This window comes from Pholcus phalangioides, unplaced genomic scaffold, assembly GCF_987345545.1.
Source record: "Pholcus phalangioides strain wild (caught in Gottingen) unplaced genomic scaffold, Ppha-v1.0 ptg000003l_1, whole genome shotgun sequence".
Taxonomy (NCBI): domain Eukaryota; kingdom Metazoa; phylum Arthropoda; class Arachnida; order Araneae; family Pholcidae; genus Pholcus; species Pholcus phalangioides.
This window is the reverse complement of record NW_028301596.1, coordinates 21,441,640-21,461,896: the sequence shown is the minus strand read 5'-3', so window position 1 is coordinate 21,461,896 and position 20,257 is coordinate 21,441,640. Positions and strand designations below refer to the sequence as shown.

General features: G+C 37.1%; 1 protein-coding gene and 1 non-coding gene across 2 annotated transcripts in view; one reads left to right on the top strand and one right to left on the bottom strand.

Annotated features, from left to right (window-relative positions):
• Positions 1-2,018: 2,018 nt before the first annotated feature.
• LOC149088273 (ras-like GTP-binding protein rhoA) overlaps positions 2,019-20,257 on the bottom strand; it is a 113,731-nt gene continuing 95,492 nt past the window's right edge. Inside the window, exons 3-6 of the mRNA XM_089246177.1 lie at positions 12,509-12,596; positions 10,418-10,527; positions 10,112-10,246; positions 2,019-6,773 (exon numbers count right to left, since the gene is read on the bottom strand). Of these exons, the coding sequence (XP_089102303.1) occupies positions 6,510-6,773; positions 10,112-10,246; positions 10,418-10,527; positions 12,509-12,596 (597 nt within the window). The 3' untranslated portion in view covers positions 2,019-6,509. The remainder of the gene's footprint in view (positions 6,774-10,111; positions 10,247-10,417; positions 10,528-12,508; positions 12,597-20,257) is intronic.
• LOC149088275 (5S ribosomal RNA) lies at positions 15,421-15,539 on the top strand. The gene has a single exon (XR_016195448.1). It is a non-coding gene; the product is annotated as a 5S ribosomal RNA (ribosomal RNA).

Sequence of the window (20,257 nt, the reverse complement as noted above, 5' to 3'; positions counted from 1 at the left end):
TTACTGATGAAAAGTAAATAAAATGAGAGAAATGATTTGCCAATAATTAATTGAATAATTAGCCAACGAAAAATAAATAAATTGGAAAAAATAATTTGCTGACCAAAAACTAAACATTAAAAAATTTTTTATAAATTGTGAACCGGCAAAAATAAACGAACAGGAGAGATAACTTGCGGACCGGTGGATAAGAAACTTATAAGAGCAATAATTAGCGAAACAGCAGTAAGCAATGAATTATAAAAGAAGAAAAATAATAAATATAATAATTTTCAAAACTTTTCGACAGCTAAGACAGAAATAAAAAAAAAATAAAGACGGTTTTCTATTCAATTAAATTCAAAATTATATAGCTGTTATATGAGCTGGGCCAAATATTCCGCTGGTCGGTTGGCTACTGATTTCCCATCTACTATTAGTTGACGAACATTGCCATAGATGGCGCTCACAACGTTTCATATCGAAATTGCGTATCTTGAATACGTTTAGAAAAAGAGGATCGAGGATAAATTCATTTCGAAATACTCTTAAGAGAGAAAACTGTTCTTGAGGAGGGTCAGTCATCTTTCTTCTAGTTTTCCCGATCTTCCCATTCATCAAAGGGTGATTTCACTTCTCATATTTAATGGATTGAATTGAAGTAGAGGAAGTTCTTTAGAGTCATTTAGGAGAAAGATAAAATGAAATCTTAAATTAAAAAAAAAAAGAATCTTAGAATAAAAGGATTTATCGCCGATAGCAACAAAAATTCATTTTTCCTGAAATTTTATAGAAATGCGATTAAGGGAAAATCGATTTCTATGAATAACTTTCGATAAATTAAAACCCACAATCAGGACTGTCAGACGTTCAGTACGTGCAAGGTTGTCCCGTATTTCCATAATAAAAAACGTCTCAAGTTTTCTAACTAATTATATACGTAAGTTTGTGCTGTGTGCCCATCTATTAATTTAATTCGAAAGCTCGCCGAGAAATATATCAATCAAAAAAATTTACAGTCAAACTAAGTTATAACGACATCGAAAATTCCTTGAAATTTTGTCTCTATAACCAAGGTTTACGTTTTCAAGATCTTTTTTAACTAAAACTCCAATCAGATGCTGTGCAACTAGTCTGGATGAAATTGTTATTCCATTGCGATTAGGGGAGATCAAATTTAATTGATAAAAATACGGGAAGTTGGAATCATAAATATGAGAGACATCATCACTGCTCGTAAAAACTGTTGCCAATTGCCGGTGAAATTGCTAAATATTTTTATAAATAGCCTTTGGCCAGAAATTTAAAGCAAGTCTGCTAAAATGTATTTCACGGGGGAAAATGTCAAATGCATATTTATAGTCATACATTTTATACGGTCCATTTACGTACACAATTTATAAATCATGCAAATTACTTTCGAATCTACTCCTAGTACGTTGACGTAAGTTGGGGAGACGATGAGAATAAAAAAATTTCAAGGACGGGATGGTGGAACGGAAATTTTTGAAAACTCTGAATTAGGGCAGGCTTTATTGAAAAAAAAAAACGCGACATTAGGAAAAAAAAGTCAGGAAGGGTAAAATTTCAGGAAATCCTGGAATGTTCCATGTACGGGCCATGTCACTGAGCAAGTCAGAGTCAAACATGTAATAAATCTTTTTCTCAACATTAGGCTTTAATATATACAACAGCAAGCAAACATCGCCTCAACGTGGAGATTCTAGGAATTTCTTGGAGAACCCCCCACCCCCATATATAAAAATGAAAGCATACTCGACGGGAAAGTGTCGTTATATCCAAGGTCATTGCTTTTTCGTCGACGTTAGGAGCAAGGTTCATTAACATTATTTTTCATGGGAACTAACCTACACCGTCAAATATTGATGAGGCCGTTATAACCGAGTTTGACTTATTTTGATTTTTTTAAATATCCCAGCCCTATCCTCAAATCAAATTTTATCAAAAGCATAATGATAATATCGTATTTTCGCGATGGTTAAAGGTTATACAAAGAGAAATAAGAGACAGGCTCATACTCAATGATATTTCTTCTTTAATGTCCAGTACAGATTTCTGATCACAATAATTTATATACATATACATAGATATATTTAATAATAATTTTTTCTCATTTCGAACGAGCCATTTGTGTTTTGTATGCCGTGTACTGCTTTTATTTCTATTGTAGGGATTAAATAATAAAAAAACAGATCGATATAAGAATCAGTTCGATTAATGCCGATAAAAGGTATATAATCGGGATTATTCAAAACTCCAGGAAAACTTTGGTGGGAAATAGGGAACGTCATCACGAAACATATTCATACATGTGAGCATGGCGAGAAACGTTACCCGAAGGTAATGAGTAGATCCTGGATTTTATATGAAAATGCATATTTTATAGTTATAAAATATGTTTTAATGACTTTTTTTATAGTTGTTGCATATAAATGCATAAAATCACCGAAATTTTAGAATAAGTGCATATCTTTAGGGGGTCTTTTCCCTATCGATCGCATTGCACTAATGTGTTTTCAAGATTATATTTATTTTTTATTCTTCAAATTTAATCAAATTTATTTAATTTTTTCAAGAAAATATTTTTCACCGTTCAGTATTTTAAAGGGCAAATTTTTAGGCATTTTTAAGCGCACTTCTATATATAAATGCGCGTTAACTTCATTTTTTTTCGCATACATTTTAGTTATGCAGCATATTTTTCTTTTCTCGTAGGCCACAAGTCCGTGTTTTTAATATGCACGGTTTTTCTTTTCAATTTTTATAGCTAATTTTATTTTCGGGCATATTTTGCATTTCTAGGGAAACTCTGCAGCATTTTTAAATACATATTCTTTCTCATTTCACGTATATTTTTCAATATTCCGGTAGCATATTGAAGAATTTTCAAGGCATATTTTCTATTTTTTGCCTATTTCGACATTTTTTCGTATATATTTCGTCATTTTAAGTGTATATATCAGCATTTTTAAATGCATATTTTCACAATTTTTAAGAGTTTTTCATTTTAAGACACTTTTAAATGCATATTTTTAACAATTTTTGCGTATATTTTTGTATTTAGTGAAATATAGTTCGGCATTATTAAGTGGATTTGTTTTCATTCTTCGCTATCATTTTTGATTTCATGGCATATTTTTAAGATTTATCTTTATTTCTATTGAGTATTTCAGATTTTTTTAGGCCATATTTCAACGTTTTTTAGCGCATTTAATCCGGGCTCCAGTAATGAGTAATCATGGACATCCTCTCACCGTGTTGGTGGTCTTTCCAGTCATGCGTTCTCACAGTTTTACATGGAGCTTTGAACCAACCTATAAATTAGGCACGCAATTATGCCATCGATTGGAATGTATCACGAAGTCAAACAAAGAAATTAATACATTTCCATCCATCAGAAATCCTTATTGTCGTGTCCTTCACCTTTCGTAAAGTCTATCCCTATTTCCAGATCAAGATGGACAAATAAATGCTGTTTTGCTTGTTCTCGAGAATGACACAGACGATTTCATTTTTCTGTCATGAGATAACATATAGACATTATAATGATATGCACGTTTCACGTTATCTCCCTTCCTTGATTTCTACTATTAAAACAATGCTTTAACGTATTAAAATAAAATCGTTTGTTTTACGGACATATTTATGCCAAGATATCAGCTTGGGGAAGGGGGGGGGGGAGAAACAATGGGGGAGAACAATGGGGTGTAGGGTCATGTGACAGCCAAACTCTCGACAAGGCCGAAATCCCAATATTTTAAAATACTGCAAATTTCATTGAAAAAGCATTGAATTTACTGACTCTGCCACTCTATGAACAGTATGTCACGATTGATAAATTTATTTTCGAACAGAGTAGCCGCACTCTTTCCCTGAGACTTAATTTCTTGCACATGCGAACAACAAGATAGTGCAATGTGAGATACAGGGTGTCCCACAAATTCGTAAGCAGTTTAAAAATTCACAAAACTTTAAGGAATGCTATTTGGGGGGAAAAAAAATTTCTCACGGAAGGAGATTCTCTCTACTTCACCGCACACCAACTCCGGTCATATATCGCCATACAGCAATTTCCAACCAGTGGAGTTGGGTGGGAAATGAAGGCTCCATCCATCGGTGGTCGCCCTAGGTTCGGTAGGTAAAGAACTTGCTTCTGATGTTCTATGCCCGGATTCGAACCCATGGACCTTGATGGTAACCTTCATAGTGAAAGACGAGCATCTTTACCACTGCGCTTCTTGGGCACAGGAGATTCTCTCTGGTACAGAAGAAAATAGCCCAGTTCAAATTTTTGTCGATAGAGAGCACTGCACAAAGGGAAAATCACAATTCCATTCCATTCTACAATTTCTTCTGTGTCCGAAACGTTCGTAAAGCTTCAGCCAGCGATTAATGGCTGGGGGTAACAAAAACAACTTCGCCAATAGAATGCTTAATTCACCGATGTCAACATCACAGCGAAAACCTTATGCAAGCGTCAGTAACAGAAAAATTCAGAAATGAGCTGTTTTCGTGCACCTTGACCCTGATTTGCATATTTTCAGTGACCTGTTTTCTCGCAGCGCCCTATATCGATAAAAATTCGAAATAAATTTTTTTGCTCTTTACCGAAAAAGAAATCCCCTTTCGTGAGAGAGAATGGCTGTTTCGCAAACCGTAAACTCCTTCAAACAAACCAATTCCTTAAATTTCTATGAATTTTTGAAGTATCTACGAATTCATGGGACACCCTGTAGATGATAAACTAATGATCAACAGTGAAGAGCGTTTCTTATCTGTTGAAAATAAAATTTGTGACTAAAAAAAATAATTACTTAATTGTAATTTATTGTTTGTTATTTTATAAAAAATATTATATTAGTATTTTTTATTCTTCACCACCGGATAATTTCGATAAATTTTTGAAGTCAGTTAATTATATTTTTTTAATGAAATTCATTTCGAAGTATCGAGATTTCGATCGTGTTGGGATTCTGGTGTGGTCAGGACTTTGGGCTGTCGAGTTTCACAGCTGTCAGGATCCAAATTTTTCTTTATACAGTCGACGCCGCTCATTATATAATCGGCGATAATGGTATCATTTGGGTATTGTTATCATTTTTGCAAAGAACAGAATGGACTAATATCATAACAAGGGGGAAATTCGTTTTAGTTATCGGGACTTAATGTTATCTTTAATAATGTTAATAAAGATAACATTACAGATAATGTTATCTTTTTTTTCTCGTGGAAAGTTTCTTTCGCGCATCCTGAAGTTAATTTTAACAAGTCTTACTTTTATTCCTGCAAGCTATCGTTATCAGGCTGCAAGACTATAGGAGGGTAGGAGATGTTCTTTCCCCCTCCTTTTGTGTTGACAATTTAATGTCATAATCAGCCCGTAGTATTTGCTGTGATCCAAATTTCCGTTCCTATAGTGCAGGTAAATGTATGGCGAAAAAAAAGCCTTTTCCTGCAGTTCTTGTGTTGGTTTTTTTCAGTTGACAAGATTCAAATTTCTCTTTCCGAGAGACTTTTCAAGAGATGTATGAACTGTGTTGTACATTAAGAAAGTATCGTAATTTGTGAAATGCATTATAACCCCTCACAATCGGCTGAATAAAAAAATGCAGCAATTTAGGTCAAAGGAAAGAGAAAAAAGTGCCGTTTTAGAATATAAAAGGAAAAAGAAAAGGAACGGGACCGACTATTTTGCAACCAACTATGTTGGTGAGAGAAACAGTTGCCCAGTTTTACCAATATCTGTTTAACATATGTCCCGGTCAACCAAACGAGATGTATGGTGAACGTTCTTGCAAACGGGACTTTTTCGGAATACAGTTATCATTTGATTATTGTTATTAGAAAATCGAAGTACCGATGTGATCACATTAAGCGGCGTGGACTATATTATGTCGACCGAGGCGCCACTTCTGAATTGGTGACCAACACTATCAAAAACTCTGCTAACGTACGAGAAATTTGTGTGAAGGTGGGGAGAGGGGGTGGTAAGGAGGGGGGGATGATGTGTCAATCACAGCTCCGCTCGATAGTGTGGTTCGTCATATTTCTTTCAATATCATTTAATTTTTTCGCGTAAGTTATTCATAAAATTTTTTGTATATAAATTTTTCATCTAAGCAATGCAACAACATAACCTATATCATCCATTAATAACAACGAACGAGGTGTGATTTCTTTCTTTAAAAAATTTTCTCTCAACATCAACGTTATGCCCAAGTCATCGTTTCAATCACGAAAAACTCATCAAACTGTTTACTGAAATAATGAAGAAAACAAAATCCACTCCTTTCATATAAAATAACCGTTTCTACACCTCTTCTTCCGTGTATGACTGTGACTTAAACTAACTTAATATGTTATTAATAGTTATTATCCTCCGCAATTGTTTTGGTCACATTATATCACGAATGAATATTACCATACTCGAAAATTCAAGAAAAGAGTTATTTTTTTGAGTATAGGTGGTTATATTATTTTTTTCCGCCTCGAGAAGTTGTGGTCGATTATTACATGAGAGCACAATTTCGCGTCCTGTCTCTCACGTCACTTTTTCCTCTGTTGTACTTTTGTCGAGTGCTGTTCGCCGTGGCCGATGCGGCCGCGTTCGCCATGACCATGTTCTTCTGTATTGTCATGTAATGGTTCTTGTTCAGTTTCCCCAGCGCGGCCAGAGCCGAAACTTCGAAAGCGTCTCGTGCACTTCTCGGGAACATCCTAGACGAAGTCTCGACGTAAGTTGTTGCGTGAATCTGACGGGAAACTCCCAGGGCCTGCAAAGAAGCACAAAACACCGAATGAATTACTTCCTTACACCTGTTTAAAGTCTCGGAAAAACTACGCACATTTGAATAAACAGTTTGCGTGCACGAACAACTTACTTTATCTGGAAAGATAATACAATATTCATAAATATTGTATGGTTATAAACAAAAACAGGCGAGGAGGGATGGGAAAGGTAGGTGAAATAACAAAATCGAAATCCAGAATAGAAATACAGAAAAACCCCTCTTAACGGACACCCCCTCAGATGCGTCTCAGTTACCCCTCTTTTACAGCCAAATAATATATTCCCCCTTATATAATAAAAGTATGCATTTCAAACCCCGGATTAACGGTCACCCCCCTCTTTTACGAACGAATTTTTTTTTTTTTTTTTGCCCCGTCGGTGACAGCAAGAGAGAGGTTTTGCTGCACTTTAATTATAACCGCAGCCAGACAATAATGTAAAATAATGAATTTTCTCAAATTTGAATACGTCAGAGCTACATCACGAGAATCCATCGAATTAAGATTTTTAATTCTAAACAATTTAACGATTGAATCATTGAACGATCATCGGCTGTGCGTGGTTGAGTACAAGTTATATCTGAATGTTGTTTTCCTACAATTTTTTTTGTTTCAGTGACCAATCGGTAGCTGTATATGGTTACGCACACATTTATACTCGAATTTTTTGTTATTTTCAGTGAGCGATAATCAGCTGCGTACCTACCATCAACCGCACGTTGTGGCAGAGAGAATGTTGGTTTTCTTCTCTTTTTTTTTTCAGTGAATGATAATCGTCTGTGTACGTTAACCGCACATTATACCCGAGTGTATAGTTTCCCCATATTTTTTATTTTTCAGTGAGCTGGCCGTATATGGTTAAGCACATATTACATCCTATATAGTGTTATTTTCTATCAGATTTTATTTTATTTTAACCGCACGGTGTAGCAGAATATTGTTTTTTCCCTCTTTTTTCGATAAACGATCATCGACCGTGTGTGGTTAAAAGCACGTTATACCCGAGTGTTGTTTTCTTTTTAGTGTATGATTATCTGCCATGTGAGTACACGTAATACCCGAGTGTTATTCTTATTTTTTATCAGTGAATGATTATCGTTATCGGTTGTGCATCGTAAAGCACACGTTATATTCAAATATGTCGTTTTCTTTCCTTTTTTCAGTGAACAATCGTCAGCTTTAAAAAAATAACGTAAGCACACGCTTTATTCGAGTTTCTTTTTTCCATCAATTTTGTAGTTTTTTTTTCAGTGAACGATCATTGGTTGTGTGTGATTCAGCACACGTTATACCCGAGAGAGAGTATTGTTTTGCTATATATATATACAGTCAAACCTCGTTAATGAGTCACTCTTGGGAGAGCAAAAATATGACTTGATAAGCGGAATGACTCGTTAAGCGGAGTAAGCCATAGCTGTGCCAATTCCTGCATGAAGATAAGTGGGACTTCCAAAAAGTGATCCGGTAAGCGGAGTGACGTGTTAACCAGGTGACACACTAACGAGGTTTGACTGTATATATATATTTTTTTTTTCAGTAAACGATCGTCAACTGTTTATATGATATGGTTAAGCACAAGTTATACTTGAGTGAACGAACATCGGCTATGCACACGTTATACAAATACAAATACAACGCCACAACAGGCAAATTGCCCAACGAGGTGGCTGACTTAAGAACATCATGGATCCCCGAGCCATTTTTTGGAGGCCCTACCTACCACTGCTACACCACACAACCCCCCCCCCCCCCCGCGGAACCCCCAACGAATCGGTACATGCGGGAATGTGCGTGTACGTTTAGTGAAACCTGGCGTGAAGTTTTTTTTTGTGTTTCTCTGTAATGCTTGTTATGTGTAGTGCTGCCATCTGCCACCAGTTTTTCAAACTATAAGTGAAGTGTTATGATTGAATGATTTATCGTTGTAGAACTGTTGCTCTCTCTGGCGAGACTTTTTAACGGGGAGATCGGCTCGCATTTGCGCCTTGAAGTTGGGAACCACAGAAAACCAACTTCAGCCGACCACCACTGTGGGGTTCGAACCCGGATCCTCGCATCGCAAGTCCGTCACTATAACCACTCGACCACCACAGCGGCATAACTACCTGGAGGTGGGTGGGTTTGAAGCCATGTACACTGAACTCTGCCCATCTCTAACTCCGCATCTTACCAACCCACCACTACAGTAATGTATACCCGAGTATGGTTTTCATCTTTTTTTTTCAGTGAACGATCATCAGCTGTTATATGGTTAATTACATGTTATATTGAGTGTTATTTTCCTACATGTTTGTTTCTTTTCAGTGAGCAATCATCAGCTGCATAAGGTGAGCACACGTTATACCCGAGTGTTCTATTTCTACATTTTTTTAGTGAACGATTTTCGGTTTCGTATGGTATATAACACACGTTATATACCATAGTGTTGGTTTTCTCAATATCATCGTATCTTATATGAAACGTGAATACTTTTTGAATTTGAATACTTTATTTGTTTTATCAAAAATAATAATTTTCTTGTTTGACGGGGGGAAAAACATTTTCGCGCTATTTACTCTGTTTTGTGAACTTTCTTGTAGAATGTCTTTACCAAAGTATATTTTACACATGAACCTGCACGAATTTGAATATAATATCCATGGCCTTTTCTATCTTTCATCAATATGCCATTTTCATTTCTATTTTGCACTTTCAAATCGAAAATATTCCAAGGAAACTTCGAGTATTTCGTTCCTTCGTTTCTTTCCATGATACATTTTTCTTTCCGCCGGTTACGTAATATCAAAACTTTGTTTTCTTTTTGCATGTGCAGATTCGATGCTGCAAAATATTTCTATGCACCTACGAGGTATAGCAATGGCAAGGAAGGTAGGTCTACGCCGATTTTTAGAACTGATACTGCCAAAGATTGATGGCCGAAGTCGGTGTGCGGTAAAGTAGTACCGCAAAGTTGCCATATGGGCCATCTTGAGAAGATATACCCATATCATGCTGAAATTCACTAAAAATTCAATCGATAAGAATAAATTATTTCCTTCCAGGATGAAAGGGCAAGGGCTAAATAAGACGGTGGGAGCCACGAGAAGAAAATTTCGTCCAAAAGGGGCCACGGGCGAAGAAAGTTTCAAAAACATCGTATATTTAAAAGAAAATGCACGGTATTTTAGGGACTATTTCGTCGATTGATTTACTGGTCAATAATTTCTAAATATAAATCTTGTGACGTCGTGAAATCATTAGCATGGTTCGAAAGACCTTTCCCTCGGGACGTAAATAGACGTTTCAAGTCGAAGACAAATTGAAAAAACGCACGCACACGCACCTGCTCCGATGTGACAGGAACCTTTTTCATTTTGGACAACCTTAAAATAGTCTCTTCGTCTGTCCGAAGGTCACTTTGGCAGCCGCAAAGTATCACGGGTATGTTCTGACTGTGATCACGTATCTCTGGATACCACTGTAAAAGAAAAAATACACCGTGTAGCAAAAATTAAATGAACGTTATACGATCAAATCTCGCGTGACAAGTCGAATCGCACGTCACGGTTCGCCGTCCTCAACGAATCTCTGTTTTTACGAAGTTTCGGTTTATTTAGGTATGTTTAAAATAAAATATTGAGGTGCTCACCTTGTTGACGATGTTGTTCAAAGAATCCGGGCACCCGATTTGGAAGCACAGTAGGAAGACATTCGCGTCTTTGTATGCTAGAGGTCGGACTGTATCGTAGGCCGATGTCCCTATAGGAAAATGAAAAATATTTTTTATATTCGGTCATTGAACGGACACCACAGATAACACCTTCATTCCAGGGCACGACAGCATCTATTGCTCGAGTCGACATGCCCGGGGCGTGTAAGAATTTTGACCGGTCTATGGCCGACAGCTAGCATATAAAATATTCATTCGGGCATGTCGTTTTTTTGAACATTTGTCCAGCCCTGCTTCATCCTAAAACGTGTATGGGGAATTCATGGCCAACAATTCACCGAAAGGAAAATTAACAGCTGGGATAATTCTCCGACGTAACAATTCACCGCTAAGATAATTCACCGACAAACAATTCATCGATTAAGTGACGAGGTGAGCGAGTAGACGAGCAGATGATTGATTGATCCAAGTAAGTCAGGAAAGAGCAGCTGAGCAAATGAATGAGTCATTTCTATGGCCATTTTCACTCGTAACTCTCCCACTTAAAAACTCGGTCACTCAGTCACTTACTCGCTACGTTTTTCACACTGTCACTCACCCACTCACTCATTTGGTCAACCACATGGTCATTGGCTCGCTCACACGGTCATTCACCCATTCACTTTTAAATCACTTGATCACTTCTATGGTCACTCACTTTGTAACTCGGCCACTCACCCTGTCACTCTCTCGCTCACTCCGTCATTCACCCATTCATTGGTTTACTCATTCGGTTACTCAATCACTCACTCATTCAGTCACTCATACGGTCGCTCACTCAATTGCTTATTCATCTTGTAACTCACCCACTCACTTGATTACTGATACGATTACTCACTCATTCGATCACTTAACTCATACGGTCACGCATTTACTCACTAGCTTATTCGATAGCTCATTGACCAACTAATTTTGTCACATATTCATTTAATCGCTCACTCACTCACTGGTGATGAACTGTTATCGGTGAATTGTTCGTCAGTCAATTTTTCGTTGCTGGTGAATTGTTGTCCGTGAATCATTCTAAAGTACAGGGCTATTCTGATTAGAATACGTGTGTCTATTCAGAGCCCCGTGGAAAGAGAGAGATCCACTGGCCGAAACTGCACCGAACTTGGTTGGAATGCATTTCAGACCATGGAAAAACAATTTGTATGCGAAATGATTATTCCGGAAATGATCGATAGAGTCACAAATATGGCTCTGCGAAAATTGATCAGTCACAAAATGGTACATAAAAATTACTTCAGAATAATCCTTCTTAATCTTGGGCAATTTAATTTATTTACCGGGAGCACCCTAACAGCCCCATAAATGCCATTGAATGAAATTTATTGTATGTACAGGGTGACCCGTAAATGTGTGAATAGTTAAAAAAATACATATGTCTGTCAACAGGAAACACTGTACGAAGTTCCGGTAGGTGCGATAAGACCTGAACCTTTCTGTCTGACAGAAGAGAAACGTTCGTAAAGCTTCAACCGACGATTCGTGGCTGAGGTAAAAGAACTTCACCAATAGTGCCACCAATTATCCACCAATGCCAGCATCACAATGAAACCCATATGTAAGCTCCAGTAACAGGAAAATTCTGAACTGAGCTGTTTATCGTACACCCTGCATTTTATAGGACTCTGATTTGCACATTTCCAGTGAGTTACTTTCGTGCAGCGCCCCCTATCGACAAAAATTTCAATTGTCTTTGCAACCCCTTCCGCAAAAACGCATTTAAATACAGCAATTCCTCCAGTTTTTGTGAATTTTTAAAGTACTTAAACATTTATGGGACGCCCTGTAAATTTATATACGGTCTCTTGAAGCTTGGCTGAAATGATGCGTTTTGTGACGAGGAAAAAGATGTTTCTGGGGCAACCGTATAACACGTAATAATATATATGGATACACATTCAAACATCATATAAATTTTTTCACGTAAGCTTCACATGTTTCTCACAAATGCAAAATATATGGAGGGATTCTCATACATATTAATGCATTGCATACATACTGAAGATATGGCGTATCACTCACCTGACGTATCCCACAAAGTGAAGTGGATCCGATAACCGCCCACGCAATACGTAGCAGTGTACCGCTCGAAACCAGTGGGTGTGTAAAGCTGAAAAATATGTTAAAAAAAAAAAATTATGAAGAGATCAGCAATCTATATAGGTTGTATTGTACAACAATGTATCGTCTCTTGCACTCTATTGAATGAGAAGTGGTTGTTTACTAGACAAATGAAAACTGATTTGCGCTATTGGTGCTACTTCAATTCATTTTTGCATTTTTTGTTCGATTTTGCATCCTTTTCTCGTTGAAGGAAATGCGTTTAAGCTCTCCTCTCAGTAAGGAAAAAATGTGAAGACTTTTCTTTCGTTGCGGCCTCAGCCTTTTCTTTTTTTTAGTAAAGATGTATAACAAGAGAGAGGTAAATTACACAAATGACATATGCGGTAATTCAACGGTGGTTTTTCATCTGCAAAATTTCTCAATTTTGGCGAGTATAACCAAAATTTTCCTACATTCGTAAGATCTGGCAGAAAAGATTACACTTTTGGCGAGATTTTTTAGAAAAAACTCCATTTTCGGTGAGGTGTTTTTAAAATATATTCCACTTTTATTGAGATTTTTTTAGTAAAGATTTTAATTTTGGCGAAATTCTATAACAATTGCACGTTTTCAAATTTAAGCGAGATATAACAAAAATTCAATTTTTTTGTGTCAAGACTTTACAGAAAAAATTCAAATTTATATAAGATTTTGCAAAAATGATTCCAACTTCGGTGAGATTTTACGAAAATAATCCAGTTTTAGCGAGATTTCACCAAAACAACGCAGTTTTGACGAGATTTTGCAGAAAAAAATGTTAATTTTAGAAACGTTTTTTTTTCAGGGGAAAAATTCCAGTTTTAATGATTAACTATGCGAATATTATTTCCCAAACGCGTTGCTGAAATTTCTCTAGGAAATTAACTCCTAACTATGCACTAGGAGGGATGGAAACAGTCATTACCAATTGGAGTAAATACGTTTAGCGAACACAAGCAACACACTTCTGAACTAACATCATTACAATTTTGGGTAATACAATTTCAAAAATAACGAAATTGCAATTTTTTCTCCCCTTGAAAAACAACGACGTATGGCGTCCTAGTAATTTCATACTTCGACGAATGCACGGAAGGAAGTGAATGTTATTACACGGAAGGAGGAAGAAAACGAAAATTTCTAAATGAGAAAAGAAATTGATTCAATTTACTTTTTCATCGCTGGAAGTAAACAAGGAAACACAAACTATTCGCAACAAAACTTCGATTTATACGGAGACCACGGTTTATGAATTCTTCGTTTTTTCCCGCCCATGAAAAAAAAACCGCACTTATCTTAGGCTCGAGTTCATCTACTAGTGAATAATGCCAAATTACTATTACTGGAGACCATTTTTTGAGATTGATTTCACTCCCCTTTTTGCAATAGAGCCACCACCATTGCTACCAATAAGAAAAGGAAATGGTTCGACATTAGCTAATCGCCGTTATCCCGGGATATACAGCAAAATAGTGAGAGAAAAAACAACTTGGAGGGTATACATTGGGAATAAAAGGAGACGAAAAAATATAAAAAGGAAAAAAGTGCTTTTCATTCTTCTCGAGGAGTGAAATCGGTAGTAGCTCGGTTTTTTTTTGCCGAGCGAAGAGCCATTATGGATCCAGGAAAGGAGCTATTAGGTTGTTTTCTACTATGTTGATTACCCACCAGCTGTGCTGTTGTTTCTGTGCTCCGGAGTTTCTCGTTTAAAAGGACCACGAAAGAGAATAAACAGCGAATGAAATCAGTAACGTGCATGATGCGATGGACATTGGAAAATGCTGTTCCGGAATTTGCTATTCGAGTAAAAGTGTGAAAGGTTAAACGTTCAAACAATGTTTCTCTTCACACCTCGAAATACAGTGCGTTCGATTTGAGAAACTGCACTCAGACAAAATACAAAAAATACCACGTAGACAAAAAACAATAGTGAGAAATAAAATAAACACACACTTTGTGACCTGTAGGGATTTTGCAATTCTTCCATCGGGTCTAGATGAGACATATAACCTGAAGTAGTTATAATGCAACAGCGTTGGTTACTATGGTATTTTAGTTGGTTATTATAGTATTGCGCTCGTTAATCATATCTGAGTAATATTCAAGAAGAAATAGTGAGAGATTACAGCATATGGTTTTGTTGTTGTTGTTTTTTTGATAAAATTCAGAAAGCATCATGTGTAGAAGAGTTGACGAGTTTCGGTATGAGAAGCCGCACTCTTGTCATGTTTTGATACGTAATTTTCTGTGGCCACATGCATTTGTTTTACACCGTTCCCTGCACTAGTTTTCTTTTCCATAGATCAGTGGTTTTCAAACTTTTATCACCCGCGGCTCTCTTTCGTGATTCATGGTTGATCTGTGGGTCTCCCCAGAATAGTTTATATACTATATATTTTTTCCTTATAAAACTACCACCTCGAACCATAAATAGGCTCACAAATCTATATCTCCAGTTCACCGCGCGTCCCTGATAGAAATTGGTGTCACCATAAGAGCCGCTACGCACACTTTGATAGCTGCATTGTGTTTCGGTACAACATTTTCTGTAGTTCCACATGCATATGTCTACACTGTATTTTGATATAAAATATATGTGCGCCCCGCGCATCTGTTTGCTCCGGGTCATCAGGGATACTGACGCTCTCGGGCGTCCGTTGTGCGATGGTAACTACACATTTGCATTCTTCCGCTTCAACTCACCCCGTCGTGGGTAGCAGTCATTGAAGCGGTTGAGCTGTTGAGTGGGCATTGTGCTGGACTTTCATTGCGCCCGAATAAATCAGTCGGTAGAGCGTTAGGCTTTTAACCTAACGGTACAGGGTTCGAGTCCCTGTTCGGGCGTTTGATTTGCCAACGGTCATACCATGCTGAAAACACCGGTTCTCGTCCGATCACCGAAGTTAAGCAGCATCGGGCGCGGTTAGTACTTCGGAGGGTGACCACCTGGGAACACCGCGTGATGTTCGCATCACTTTCTCCCGTGAGGGACAGAGCCTGGGTCGTGTCTGGTCTGTCTGTCGGACTTTCTTTGCGAGGATGCAGGTTCGAACGCTGTTGACGCATAGTGGTGGTCGGCTGAGGTTAGGTTTCTGCGGTTCTCCAACTTCGAGACACGAATGCGAGCCGGTCCTCCATTTTGAAACATCTTTCCGCAGAGAAAATTCAACATGAAAATTCAAGAATTTGTCATTTGCACTTCAAAATACGGAAAGCAAATGACAGCACCACGAAACAATCATAACGTATCAACAACATAAATTCATATTAGAGCTACTCATACACACACACACAACAATTCCTACATGTTCTAATTCCTAAAAAATTCCTCAGAGGAATGTTTCCAAGGTGCATTGACGGTCGCAGTTGTTATCGATTAACCATTACAAAAAGAAAGAAAGAAAAAGCGAAAGAATTATCCAATTAGGTGTTCGGTCAATGTGCGGTGAATTTTTAATTTCGTGTACTGCGTGTACAGAATAAATGATTCTGTAAAGACAGTTTCAGAAACATTTTTCGAGTGGATTTTGCTCTCTTCTCTATATGTGGTCGTTGGTAAATTGTTGTTGTTGTTGTTTCGAAATATTTCGACGAAAAGCGTTCCTCAATGACGTCAGACAGCGAAACAATTTCAGTTAAAATTATTTACGGCTCACATATAGCGTAAAAATGAGTAACTAACTCGAAGTGACATTTCACCGCTCGGTAAACTCAATTCACTCCAAGCAGACGCGATTGAACAAGTTGTACTGCATACAAATGAAACTAATTTTATATAGTCATCTTCGCGCACATGCGAAGGAGAAGAAAATTCCGAATTCAGGAGCCGTGAAAAGAACGGTCGATGGAGCTTCGATCTAATGCAACATTCGATCAGTTGCAACTTGCCGAAAATAACGCGATTGATTCCAAGTTCTGCTGATGATGAAGAAAGAACAAGACGTGTCTATTCACTAACGCTTCTTCCTTCTGATAGTGGAGAACTTTACGAGAAATTCATTGGTGTCATACGACATTCAGTGTGCTTATGCTCAATATACAGGGTGTACCATAAATTCGTAAATAGTAAAGAAATTCATAGAAAGGGAAGGAATTGGTATATTTGGATGCAGTTTGCGAGATTTTTTTTTACGGAAAAAAATTAGTTCTAATTCTTATTGATACAGGGCTCTGCATGAAAGCAATTCGTTTGAAATATGCAAATGAGAGTCCTATAAAAGGTGGGTTGTACGATTAACAGCTCACTTCTGAATTATCCGGTTACTGGCGCTTACCATTCTGGTTCTCGTTGCGGTAAAGAACTATTGGTGAAGCTGTTTTACTTGTGCCAAAAAAAACACCAACTGAAACTTGACGAACGTTTCGGACACAGAAGAGATCGAAGAAAAGATCAAGTCCAAAACTATGTAATTTGTTTTCATGCAACGCCCTCTATTGACAAAAAATGCAACTTTTCTTCTTTGTACCCAAAAAAAAAACCTTTTTTGTGAGAATAATTTTATTTTATTCTCTCTTCCTTTTTATGAAAAAAAATCACAACACATTCGGCATAACGACAACTGAAGTTCTCGAAAAGCATGTTTTTCCTTTCTTTAAGAATTATATGGACAATAACGTTCAAAATGAGTGGCATTTTATGTCTCTTTACCCTATTCATAGGCAGGGCAGTCTTAAAAGCATCATGGGGGGTCCTCGGTCCAAATGATTTTTCTGCGGTCCTACCTGGTAAATTCTAGAAAATTTTAACCAGATTTCATTTTTGCAACGTCCTTCTCTCGAGGCCTCCGGGCTGTGCCAACACCACCTATAGAACAAAGCCTCCGCGCGAAGCTCGTGACGTCACTGAAGAAGGCCATTTCACCTATTGCCATTGGATATAGCAGGTCGACGCATGCAATAACTTTATCTTTTTTTGCAATATATCCAATGGGAATAGGAGAAATTGCCTTCTTCATTAACGTCACAAGCTTCGTGCGGAGACCTTGTCCTTGTGCTATAGGTGGTGTTGGCTGTGCCCGGGTGGGCCCATGCGTTAAGACGGCATTGTTCATAGGTGTTTATAAACGAGATATATGTTAGTAGGGTTATCTCCACATAGGTAAGAAGACCACATGTCGTATCTTAACTTATTGCTATCTATATAGGAGATGGAAAAGCGCATATCATTTTAACTGTGGGTGTATTTATTGGTTGTACAGGTGGCAACCTCTGGTTTCCACAACATTGCTATTGCTCTTGAGAAATATTTTTCTTCCCTCTTTCTCTCTCTCTCTCTCTTGGAATCTTACAAAACTGGACGCAGGGCAATCAGGTCTTAATCATTTTCTCTGCTTTAAATGTTATTGGACACTTCTATAGTGCAATGAATACTCCAGTGGCAGAAACTACAGCATTCCACGAAATACACAATTTTGTTACATAATCAACATCGCATATGCATAAGCAGTTAACTCTAGATGCATATTTCAGCACAAGTAGTTCAAAAGAAAATGAAAGGTAAATTCATCTAGTTTGTTCCCCCCATATATATGTTCCTACGGTGCAAAAAATAAAATAAAATTCGTTTATAACGACAAGTTCTTTATAACGATAATAAATATTCCATCTTATTGTGAGATGGACTTTTACTATATTTACGAATTTATGGTGTACCCTGTATATTAGTGGAAAAACATACCTAGACTTACGACGTTACTCCCAGCACGAATTCCTGCCTTAAGTAGGGATATCACTTTGTACTCAATGCATTCAGACAAATAATATTCAATACAAGTCACAATAAATCAGCAAAAACACGTGCGTTCCGGTGAAAATTCTTGAAGTCGGGACTCTATTGTACTGGATGATCTTTTGAATACGCTTTAAGGGTTCCGTATGCAAATTCAATCACATGCCATTCGTTAGTTTGGATCAAATGCAAGGATATGTCCCGAGGAAGTTTCGAGATCATTAACGACGGATAAAAGAAACGAAAATATCTCATCAAATTCGTATCCAAACATTTTTAATAAATGCACGAAAACGAAATCCAACATTTCGTAATTAAATGACAAAAGTTTCTAATACTTATAACGTATAAATGCACAATCAAATGTTCGAAAACATCAGTATAATTCAAAAAATGTAATTGCTATAGTAAAAATATATAATTAGCATATTTCTTCGAGCAAATTGTACGTAAACAAGTTTTTTTTTAATTTATTTTTAAAATTTCCCTTATTAAAACTAGAATCGAATCGCTAATGGCAGAGAAAAAATTATAATACTAATTTGCCATCTCTCTTCAGTCATTTTTGTTTGCTGGAAATGATTTCGGAACCGTAATTACAGTTTTGGCTCCTATAATAATATTCTGCTAATGAGAGAGCTTCTTCTTCGTTTTTAATTAGTAAAAATCTTTCTAAAAATAAATAAAATTTCGAATGTGATTAATTCTCGGAGAAAATGAAATTAATTGAATTAATCTCCGAAATGGATGAAAACGTCCTAAAATATAGCTTCGTGTCAATAAAATGGCCTGACAATGATTTCGTTTCCATTCAGTTACATTCCCAATTCTTTTCTGTTATTATGCGCCAAAAAGCGACAATTTTTTGTCTCTTTTTATGTGATTTTTAGGCCAGATATCGTGACTTGGAGGAGATTAGTTATCGGAGAATGGAATATATACAGATGTATAAAAAGCAAAGCCTATGTGTGTGTGTCTCATTTAGTTATTCGAAATCCGACTTTCTACGGAATTCTGGAGAAAGGAAAATCGGCAGTATATTGTTCGTTTTGGGATGAAAATTGCGCCATGCAGTGTGGCATTAATCTCACCCAAGTCATTTTAACCCACATTTCTTTAAATAGAGTTTGGTTCCAATTGGCTCTTGACACTTTTTGTTTTTCTCAAGGCATTCAAAATTCTTCTCCGATGACAGAAGACGATACAAAAATGACCGCTCGGAAGAAATACCGTTTGAGATGGACATAATGAAGAAGCTTGCTGTCAGATGGTTCTCAGGATTATAAATTCAAGCGGGGATAGTTTCAGGTATGTCGCTAAATAATTTTCAAGTTACTAAGAATTCCTCCTAAACTACAGTCAAACTCGGTTATAACAACATGGAAGATGCCACGAAACTTTTCGTTGTACCCGAAGTATTGCTACAGCTGAGGGGGTCGACGTTATCAAGACCCCTTTAAGCACGGAAAATTTTATCAGATGCAATCAAATAATGTGTATTCATCAGGAGTACGTAACCCCCGACTCGCTGGTCAAACGCTGCCCGCCAAGGGTGTTTCGGAGCAATACATACGACACTATATCAGAGCGGGGCAAATCTAGTGCCCGACATGCTCGGAGCATGCAACAAATTTGATCGGGCATGCATTTTTCAGATCGATCATATAAGAAAGAAAATTTGTTCATCTTTGCTTCTGTTTTTTTTAATCGATGATTTTGCAAGTGTTCCTACATCCATGCGTGAAATTTTACAGAAATGCTTTCTTTGGCAGCCATGATGCAATTGTTTGGTCGAAGCATTTTGATCCATTTTTTCACGGTCCTAATATTTAGCAGCCTGCTGCAGTTGGTAATGGGCTCTCATACATTGCAATTGTTCTCATATATTAATGGGCTGTTCTGAAAGACGGGAACCCCCCCTTTCAGTAAATAGTATCCTGATGGTGTTCAAGCAAAAAGAG